Source organism: Diuraphis noxia, unplaced genomic scaffold (genome assembly GCF_037042655.1).
Source record: "Diuraphis noxia isolate RWA-SAM2 unplaced genomic scaffold, SU_Dnox_SAM2 contig0003, whole genome shotgun sequence".
NCBI lineage: Eukaryota > Metazoa > Arthropoda > Insecta > Hemiptera > Aphididae > Diuraphis > Diuraphis noxia.
The window spans coordinates 62971175-62982181 of NW_028301713.1; the positions used below are offsets into that span (position 1 = coordinate 62971175).

The following is an 11007-nucleotide window of genomic DNA, read 5'->3' on the forward strand; positions in this document are numbered from 1 at the left end:
TTAAAGTCAATAACACATGATTGGTTCTGCTAATTGTAAATTTGCTATGTTACACATGAGGTCAGTAGGAAAAGTGAGCATCAGTGAAAAATGTTCTGTCTAAAATTTTTCAAAGAAAGTGATTACATTATTTATACAAAAGTATGCATTATCTAACATAATTATTTAAATTTTTAATAAGCATTATATTTATCCAGAAGATTTCTTTGGTATTTTTATTTTTTAGGTTATTTTTTTTTTTTTTTTTTTTATTTTACACAATATATATACAATCTGTACAATTTTGCACAATTAGCATATTTGATAAGGGTTAAAAATATAATATGTGAGTACTTGAGTAAGAAGCCACCCACTAATGGCACTTAACTGGAGGTTGTATGAAACTAGCTATATTTATATATACTGATTTTTTTTTTTGATTTTTGATTTTTTTTTTTTTTTATAATTTTTTTTAATTGATATTGGTTCCCTAGCAAATCACGGCACCATCTCCTTTTTAATCGACGCCTGGGGTTGCCAGGTAATGTTTGGACGGATAGGTTTTTAATGAGTGGGTTACGGTGTGTTTGCAGCCGGGCATGAGAAGGTTATTAAAATAACAAATCATTTTCTTTTTTATAAAAATAGTACACATTTTTTTAACAAAACAAATAATATTATTGTTTATAATTGTTAATGTAAAGATAACATCCTCCTTTTTTTTTATAAAAACTGATGATTGCGAAAACTGTATTTTTATACCTACTAATAATTATTACTAGTGGGTAAAATTTTCGGGACGGAAGCATAAACATTAAAATAGAAGACCGTATTATAATATTTTAAATGTAAATTACCTTAATATTATATATTTAATAAACTGTTGGTACCAAATTAGTAAATATTTCAAATTTAATAAATAAATATATTGAGTCTTTAAAACCCTAATAATTAAATTAATTTATATGAAAAAATTATTTTTAAATTACAACCACCTCTCCTCTCTATTAAATTTTGATATTATAAAAGTAAATACTTAAATAATTCACCAACAAATATTATTATCTTTAAGCAATTTCAAAAAGAAATGAAATAATATAAGATGTATGGATTTTATATCATATAGAATGTATAATAGTCTATAATAATAAATACCTAATTAAATAAAACAGGTGTATATTATGTTAAAATTAAAATCAATGATAAATTTATTTTTCCATTACTATTGGCAAACAAAAGTTAACATTACATTTCTTATATATGTGATATAAGTAGTTAAAAATAAAAATAAAATGTACATAGAATTTGAAACAATAAACATTTTGTATACTTTATACAATCCCACCATTACTTAGCTATTGTTCTAGTGTTTTGCTCTGCCAAAGGTTTTTGTCCTCCCCTTCTTCTTGATTTTTGAGCAGGCTGATTTTCGTTTTCTCCAACATTCTATTATAAAAATTCATAAAAGTGAATACTTAAAGTTCAATAAAAGTTTTTTATAATATGTTTTGATGTTTAATTACTTGTCCTTGTGCTTGAGGGTTTAACTTTTGAGGTTTTTGTGATTGTCTAGCGCCTATTTGACCTGTTGGAGGGGGCACAGCTAATACATTTCCAACAGCCTTTGTCCTACCTTCTCTAAATACCAATCTTTGACCAGGTCGAAGGTACTCTGGATATTTAATGAATCTAAATCTTACTTTTGCCTTATCTCCAGTTCTCAAACATTCTTCAGACATACTGAGAATTGATGCTGTTTGTCGAATACTACCACAATGAACTGAAAAAAAAGTGCAATTTTAAATTACATTATGGAACGAAATTATTGATAACCTACCCATTGCTTGGTAACGAGAACTAATTGTTGTTGGATGATGCAATACAAGTATCTCTCCATCAAACTCCCAGGTAGCGGATGGATTGAGTGATGGAGAAACCATTACCATCCCTTTTCGAATTTGGGATCTTTTTATTTTCTTTAAAGCAAAAGAGGCAGTTTGTCCGGCTTTTACTTCACGTACAACCATTCTTTTACGGTGGATACTCTTTACTGTGATTGCAACAAATTGACCAACAGGATCAGGTCCTAACATCAGTGTATCATTTAAACGAATTGTTCCGCATAATGTTGTACCGGAAACTACTGTTCCAACACCCTAAAATTAAAAATTAATTTTTAAAATATTTGAATACCTCTAGTTAATCATAATTTATAATGTATACATACAGGTACAGAATATGTGTCATCTATTTGAAATTCAGCTGGATCATTATCAGTAGACATAACTCGGGTAGTTAAAAGATTTAAAAACATTTTTAATAAATCTAAATTTTCACCATTCACATTAGAAACTTGAAATATCGGGCAGAGTCTTAAACAATATATTAATTAAATTACTAATCAAATAAACATTTAACATTTTAGTTACACACCTTTGGGAAACAAAATTTGTAGCACTCACAATGACATCATCCTTGGTCTTAACCATAACAGGGACTTTTCTACAACCTGGTGACTTGAGTATACGAACTAATAATCGTAGCGTGTCTTGAAGTATATTAGGAGGACACATATCAATTTTTGTAACAACTACAAATACTGGAACACTAAGAGCTAATGCAAGGCCTAAATGTTCTTTAGTCATTCCAATTATCCCAGCATTGGCTCCAATCTAATTAAAATTAGAATTTTAAAACTAACACTGTGAAATTAAATTTTAAATTACCATTAGCATGCCGAAATCTGGCATATGTCCAGTCATACCAAACACAGTAGTCTTCAAGTAACGTTCATGTCCAGCTAAATCAATAAAGGTAATCACTTTGGTCGATTTCTCACATATTTTTACCCAATCTAATGATCCATGTTCTGGTCTGTTCACCACTTCTCCTGTGCTATCAAAACCAAGAATATCATTGCCTACAGAACTTGTACGTCCCGATTCCATTTCATGTTTGTGTCTGAACAGTTTCAATCTTGCATGGCCTCGACCATTATCTAATTCACCGTGAGTCAAAACTCCCAACAATGTAGATTTTCCTGCATCTACATTTCCCACAACCGCTACCCTAAATAAACAATTATGTGAATATTTTTTGAAATGAAGAAGTTTAATAATTCATTACCTTATTTCAAGAAAGTCTTGAGATTCTAATCGTTTTCTAATAAGATACTGTGCTGTACTAGTTCCACCTTCTACTCTTTCTCTAAGAAGAACACAGTCTGCATCCTGAGTTGCTGCTAATGAATGTAGTGTAGCCACTGAGGCATCAAACTCATCATTGGTTAATCCGCTTCCGTCATCTCCAATGCCTACATCGTATATAGTTTCTCCATGTCCTTCTTCTATTAGCTCTTTGAGCCTATGCTGCAACGTCTCAAATTGCTCTTCTGATGGACTAACCAAACTTGACTACAAGTAGATTAAGTGTTTTTCAAAATGAGTTCCTAATATTAGTTTTAACACATCAAGTGTTATATTTAGGTGATTAAATTTTTTATGATTAGGAAATAATTGTCTTGTAGATAAATTATGGTAAGATACTTAAATTTAAGCTTTATATTGAATATCAAAAGGCTAAATTACCTTTCCTCGAACAATGGAATAATCAACTTTTTTTACTGCCTTTTCATCTAATTGATCTCTGTCCAACAAGGAAATGGCTTTGTCCGCTGTATTTGGAGTTTGTTCAACTATGTTCGCCATTTAAGTGTACTACAGTTGGATTGTCGTTGCAAGTCTTAATTTGCAAATAAAACGGACAGAAACGCCATTACAGATCAAAATATCGTTCTACAACAAATTATGATGTTTAAAACTATCAAAAGTAAAAATGTATAGGTACCTATTGTTATTAAGTGTCTCGAAATCACAGTTGAAACAAATTCAGTCATAGGTCAGCCAATACCAAATATGTAGACCACAATCTATTGTGATGTGTTACTGGCGTACTAACTGCTACGACGGTCGTGTATCTAAACAAAATTAGTATTTATTATTTACCAAGACTAAATCATTCTAAACATAAATATTTTGACACCTTGTCAGTTGTAGTTATTATTATTATTATTATTATTATTATTATTGTCGAGTTGTTATCAAAATGTTGTTCGACGATGTAAACGTATTAGTATTTGCCAGTGCATGTCACAACGAGTAGAAATAATTATTTAAGTCGCTTCTCCCCCACCCTAACACTCTTACCGAACGACAAAACTAATGAGTAATAAGCGTTGAGGACACAAAAATTGCAAATACTAAATGAATAAATATTCTTTGATCTTTGATGAATGTGTCACTTTTGATTTTTTACCAATATTTCCCTTACAATAATTAGATAAAATTGTTCAATCGTGCATTTGTGGCTTATGCAATGTGCGATATGATTATTTCCTTATAAAAATATAAAATTTGATATTGAAAAAAAAAAAATGAGAAATAATAAAAAGAGGTTAGTTAAATTTATAACACAGATTAAAGAATATAATATGTTATGTATTTTATAGTCCGTGATTACTGATTTTGTTTTATGTCAATCATAGTTGAATCATTCAAAAATCAGTGTCTCCACGACCATTCACGATACATATCAGCAGGCGCAGACTGGCTGGGATCATGTGATGTTACAGCACCTCTTGAAATATATTTCCTCAATCTATATTCTATATGTTCCATATAGTTTAAACCAGTGATCTCAAACACAAATTACCTACGGGCCATATATTTTTGCAAAAAAATTCGCGAGCCAAATTTTAAGTGTCATTTTTATACTTATACACAAAAAACTAAAGACAAAATGAAGGCAAAGATACATACAAAATCCATTTATCTAAATTTAACTTAATATATTATGAAATTACTGTTATTATAATTACTATTACCAAAAATATTTTTATTGCGGGCCACGTAGGAAGGGTACGCGGGCCGTATGTTTGAGACCACTGGTTTAAACATTCAGTAGTCTTATTGTCCTGTAACATTAAAGTTGAAATATACACGATACGAATGATACGATGTAGGCACAATGCATATATTTTTTGCTATGATTTTGTATGAACAAAATTATATTTGTTCACTTACAAATCCTAGTTAACTTTCCAATTTGGTACCTATTTACACTTTTAAGATGTTTAAATATTTTATAACTATTAAATTAAATACCTATCATATTTCAATAACATTTTTTTTTTCAAATTTATGCTAAACATTTTTGCTTAAAATTATTTAGGATCCCATTCATAAACATGCGCACTAGGTGGGCCAGGAGGGCCATCGCCTACCCTGCGAGCCATACTGTACACTTGTTATACAAATTGTGACATGATACATTTGTATCATGAAACTTTAATGCTTAAATAATAAATTACAAATTACAATTTTCAATGAGATCAATAATTAATTAAATAGGCAAATTGAAAAATTGAATTGAAAGAGTACCTTTTTAAGTATATCTAGTTCATAATTGGTTTGACACAACCCAAAAGGTCTGCGCACGCCAATGATCCCATTCCCTTATTTTTTTACCAATTTGCGCTTACATATTGGTATAACCCGATCATACAGCAAGGTACAATTAGGGGTGGCTCCTGAGCCTTGGTAGTTGGTTGGGGGAGGGTAAAATTTTATATTTGTACAGAAAATGTCAATATGTAAGAATACGTATTGCATAAGATTACTATTTAAGATTACTATTTAAGAATATTACTATTTATAAAGGTTATAGTTCAAATTTCAAAATAAAGTAACAAGAAAAAAGGGCAACAGAAAAAGCAAATTAAAATGAAAAAATAGCAAAAAAAGTAAACGGAACATTTCGTTTTTTTTTTCAAAAACTTTTAATAACTCAACATTTAATTAAATAACAAACAAAACAATATAATATTACATTACTTTATCAACAAAATACGTAAATATACATACCCTGTGTGCAAAAATCATTCTCAGAGATGTTATATAGCAGTTATTTTGTGTCATGTGAAGTTTAATATTAATGCCTATGGTTATCGCGGAGATGTCTTAGGCACCGTTAATATCCCTACTTGTGAAGTTATTGAATGAGATGTCGCAAAACAATGTTCTGTAATGGTTCATATGGTTCTTTCTAGCTTACCCACTTTTCTCAACTCTTCTCTCCAATTAAATTAATTTTTTTTTTAAATATTAAGTACTTAATAATATGTTATACATAAAGCAAACCATTTTAATGATAGGAGCAAAAATGTGTTTCTAAAGCTCTTGGTATAGCACTATAGTTTTACTTTTGTGTCAACTTTTAAGTATACTAGACAATAATAAGTATCTACTTAATAAGTTAATTATTAATAAGTACATACAATTTAAATAAAAGCTTGGATATGGAATTGTGATTTATTATTATTATACTAAGGCCGGCTCCCCTTGACTTATGCAGTACCGGATCTAGGGGGAGCGATCCGGAGCCCATGCCCTGGGCGCTTATCATAGAGGGCGCAAATTTCAAATTTTAAACTCATCATTTTTATGATTTGGTGACTTTTAGGGGCACTAATATTATGTTGTGGCCCGGGTTGCATAATTTTTAGATCCGGTACTGGACTTATGTACCTACAACCTACTACCTACTAATGAAATCCAACAAAATAATTAGATTATTATGTATTACTTATTATTATAAATTATATTTTATGTCTTTAATCATAACCTATTATTTATATTTTTTGTAAAATACATAATTATAAAATAAATAGAACAATTTATATTATTTTAAGTCTGTAGTTTGTTAAACCTACTTATTACCTTTTGGCCTTTATAAATATATATACCTATATCTTTTTTCATTTGTATTTTTTCCTAGATTCAAAAATAATGCATATATATTTATATATTTTCTAAATAACGTAAAACATAATCCCTATACTACTCAGGTCAGACTGTGCTGCGGTGGTAAAGGTTGCTACTTTAACCCGCGTATTTTAAGGGTTGTATTTTATATATTTTGGAAAATAATTTCATCATTTTGAATCACAATCCTTTAAAAATTGTATAGCTTGGAGAATTACGCTTTATTCATGTTTTATGTTCATATATGTATATTTCATAATTTTTTTTTTTATAATAATTAATTTATACAATCCGTAGTGCAGCATGCAACACGTTTCATGGTGATCTCAGATTGATCTAAATTACTAAATTGATAGGTAATATTGTAATAATGACGAATGGATCTTCGCAGGAAAAAAATATTTGTGTCCGTATATAGTATTGCCTACATTTCGCCCCTTTTGTGCAGCTATCAAAATGTGATAACATAATTTTCATTATAAATTATATTATATTTTATTATAATTAGATTTAATGGTTTTATATATTGCTAAATTGAAATTCAAATAGTTAAATAAATTTAATATAATACACAATTCGAATAAAAACACGATATTCACTTACGGTCGTCATTTAAAAGCTACCATTCAACAATTAAGAAATTCATTTTTTTTAACGCTATAAGAATGATCGTCATATAAATGAACATTTAAAATATTTTAATGAAGAAACGTGGTTGTTTTTCAATTTTTTTTTTTTTATGTTAATTGTATTCATATCCTCAGTTTGCATAGGTTTTGATTAGTTTGTAAGTGATTCACTAATTTTATTGCAATGTTTTAAAATATGTTTTAGCTGATAGAGAAAAATTGGCAAGTAGCAATATTATTTTGTATAATACTATAGTACCATCTATTATACTGGTTCCTATTCAAAGAGTATTAAATGATGTTCAAGATCCTGTGAAAGGAACAACATAGTAACGCTTACACTATGAGTGTTCAATTATAGGCCAAATAGTTAGTAAAATGTATTTATAATCTAATTTTGTATTTGAAATACTAGACGACAAGATGATTTTGCATTAAAAAAAAAAAAAAGTACAAAATATAGCCTAATTATAACATTTCTATTATATTTTCGCTTGAAGTATTCGCATCGCAACGAATTGTGTATTATTAAATTTATTTAACTATTAATGCATTTAACTATTTTAATTTGAATTTAGCAATATTTCAAATCATTAAATCTAATTATAATAAAATATAGTATTATAATTTATAATACTAGGATGTTTTCACATTTTGATAGCTGAAAAAAAGTGGCTAAATATAGGCAATATTATATACGGACACAAAATAATTTTCCTGGGAAGATCCATTCGTTAATAATGATCTGTTATCACTTATCATTTACTGTTATCTATTGCTAACTTAACACGCGTACATTTTTGAAGCCTATGATTAATTTTTTAACACAAGCTGTTATCTACAACTGCTAACTAGTAAAATAGTAACTAAGCACGCGTATTTTTATTTCTTTTTATAGTAATTTTTCTTGCTCACTAATTCACTATTAATTTGTTACCTATTAAATTTAGTTTCTGTTTTCGAGTTTTCGACTATCACACTTCATACCAATTGTTGGTACGGCATCGAAAAGGCTAAAATAATACGATATTATTTCACAGTAGAAATGAAAATTTACCGCTTTGAAAATTTCTACATGTTCTAAGTACTTTTACTCTGTACTCTGTATTTAACGGTCAGTCGTATTTTGTATGCATTAAATTACCGATGGAGGAGTATTCCAAAGAAATATTTTGCTGTTCTCAGTGGATCAAAAATGGGAAATTCGAAAAAGTAATTCAATATGGGTGGTTGTCCTGTAGATGATTTCTCTTCACATTTTAATATAATGATATTATTCATGTTTTATTGTGTATGTAGGTATGCATCCAATTACCAGACTACATGTTGTGCCAAAGTGTATCGATTTCTTCTGAATTTGAAAGACTACTAGCTTTCCGTGTATATATACTCGGTGATACATCCTATGGCAGGTGAACACTTATATAATATTGTTCTTCACCCTAATACTATTGATTTTCACACTAATAATATTGCTGTCCACCCTATTGTGGTTCAATATAACTAAACACTTTTTTGTTAGCTGTTGTGTGGATGAAACAGCTGCCCAACATGTAGCTGCTGATTGTGTTGTTCATTTTGGACGGTCCTGTCTGACACCAAATAGCCACCTTCCTGTCTATTACATTCTTCCTAAACAGCCATTAGATCATGTACAGTGTGCCAATTCATTAATTAAAAACTTTGAAACTGATGAGGGACTGGTTTTGGTATTGTACGATGTGGCTTATCACCATATTCGAGGTAAGTTCTTAAGTCAATATTTTATTTTACAATTAATTATATCTAATAATAATGTTTTTTTTTATTATTCCAGACCATTTGGCCAAATCATTAACATCTGCGAAGTCAATAATATTATCTGACATAGATTTAAAGGAACAAAATAGTACTAAATCAACTGTATCTGATGGCCATGAATATACAAGCATATTTGGAAGACGATTTCTTAACTTAGATTACAAACATATTGTTTATATAATTCATGATAACTATATGAACAATGTAGATAGATTTATTCTAGAGAAAAAAGGTACAAACATTAAATTTTACTATTATATAGACAATATTCAACTATTTATATGAATACATTTATTTTACAGAATGTCAAGTATATATCTATCAAAACAGTTGTAATACATTGACACAACGAACCTTAACATCAGTGATAAAAAAAAAACACTATACAAAAGAAAAGATAAAAGATTCTACTCATATTGGAATACTCATATGCAGTTTAAGCATTAAAGATTTACTTGAGCGCATTAATAAAGTTAAATATTTGTGTAAAAAGACAAACAAAAAATGTTACATTTTTTCTGTTGGACGTCCTAATGTTGCCAAATTAGCTAATTTTCCTGAAGTAATTTATTTCTTACTCAAGATCCAGTTTGCAATTAATATTTATTTTTATATTTGTTTAGATTGAAATTTTTGTGAATATTACATGTGCAGAGGGTGTCATAAATAATCAAAAAGAATACATGCAACCAATTGTTAATATTGATGACATTGAATTAGCTTTGGAGACTGAAAACACTAGTGGTATTTATGAAATATTTTTCGTTCTTGTATGATAATTTGTTTATAATAATTCTCTCTGATTTTAGATTTACCCGATATATCTTTAGTAACCAACAAATTAAGAAACTTAACAAAGCCTAATGAGGAAATTGAGTTATCTTCAGAATTGAATGTCAGAACAGATATGTCATTATCAATGGTCACTAAAAATAGAACATGGACCGGACTCAATCCACATGACACACGACCTCCTGTTATAAAAGCTACTGAAGGAAGAAAAGGCACACCAAGCTCTGGATATATCACATCTGATTCAGATCACCGTAGCTAAATATAACAGTTTATGAATGTGTTTTTCAAAACATAAACACATTTCTATTTTAGTTATTGAACTTAATAAAATAATGTTGTTCAAATTATTGGTATAGGATTTGTTATTTAAATAATTATTGTTGGTATTAAAGTGATAATAATTTCTTACTTTATAATTAAAGATTTTAATAATTTTATAAATAATGTATTAAATATTATGTAAAATGACTGCTATTTTATAATAGTTGATAATATTAAATTATTATGACGTACTGAATTCAAAGTATCTTCTAGTCATTAAAAAGAATAACACTTTAATTCTTTACCTGTACTTAAATGACATTTTTAATTGTACAGGAGATTTAGAAATCATTACTGACTTTTTTAATTTGTATTAAAATTAATAATATAACTAAGAATTGAAAGTATGTGAATACAGTTTTAACTTAATAGTTATTAAGTTTTGATTTTTTAAAAACATTCTTATTTATTAAATAAGATAATATTTTATAATCAGTCACATTTTACCAGATTAATCATAGTAAAAAATATATATTTTTAATAAGAATCATACCGATATGAGACAGCACTGTATACATTAGTTTTACAGATAACATTATAATAACCAAAATTGAAGTATTTTTCTTTTAGAAACCCCAAGTTATGTTGGTGTGGTGATACTTTTAGGATTTTACCTTTGATGTTAGAGTGAGTTATCCCATCAACAAACTTTTAGGTAAAAA

The 11007-nt window shown here is 28.4% G+C and overlaps 2 protein-coding genes across 4 annotated transcripts; one reads left to right on the forward strand and one right to left on the reverse strand.

The window, feature by feature from the left end:
* Nucleotides 1-1158: 1158 nt before the first annotated feature.
* GTPBP1 (GTP-binding protein 1) lies at nt 1159-4040 on the reverse strand. 2 transcript variants are annotated; one of them, XM_015516146.2, is made up of 9 exons: nt 3826-4040; nt 3567-3720; nt 3106-3392; nt 2706-3048; nt 2413-2651; nt 2207-2351; nt 1817-2135; nt 1503-1759; nt 1159-1425 (listed from the first exon to the last, which is right to left on the reverse strand). In XM_015516146.2, exons 2-9 carry the CDS (start codon nt 3684-3686, stop codon nt 1327-1329), a joined length of 1809 nt encoding a protein of 602 aa, XP_015371632.2. In that variant the 5' UTR covers nt 3687-3720; nt 3826-4040; the 3' UTR covers nt 1159-1326. The 2 variants fall into 2 exon arrangements, with proteins under 2 accessions (XP_015371632.2, XP_015371633.2); XM_015516147.2 differs by having other exon boundaries at nt 3567-3773.
* A 4226-nt stretch (nt 4041-8266) lies between these two features.
* On the forward strand, nt 8267-10371 carry Dph2 (Diphthamide biosynthesis 2). 2 transcript variants are annotated; one of them, XM_089224623.1, is made up of 7 exons: nt 8267-8666; nt 8729-8841; nt 8952-9172; nt 9246-9461; nt 9532-9791; nt 9853-9973; nt 10039-10371. In XM_089224623.1, the coding sequence occupies exons 1-7, from the start codon at nt 8652-8654 to the stop codon at nt 10281-10283; spliced, it is 1191 nt and encodes a 396-aa protein (XP_089080749.1). In that variant the 5' UTR covers nt 8267-8651; the 3' UTR covers nt 10284-10371. The 2 variants fall into 2 exon arrangements, with proteins under 2 accessions (XP_089080749.1, XP_015369747.2); XM_015514261.2 differs by having other exon boundaries at nt 8267-8641.
* The last annotated feature ends 636 nt before the right edge of the window (nt 10372-11007 follow it).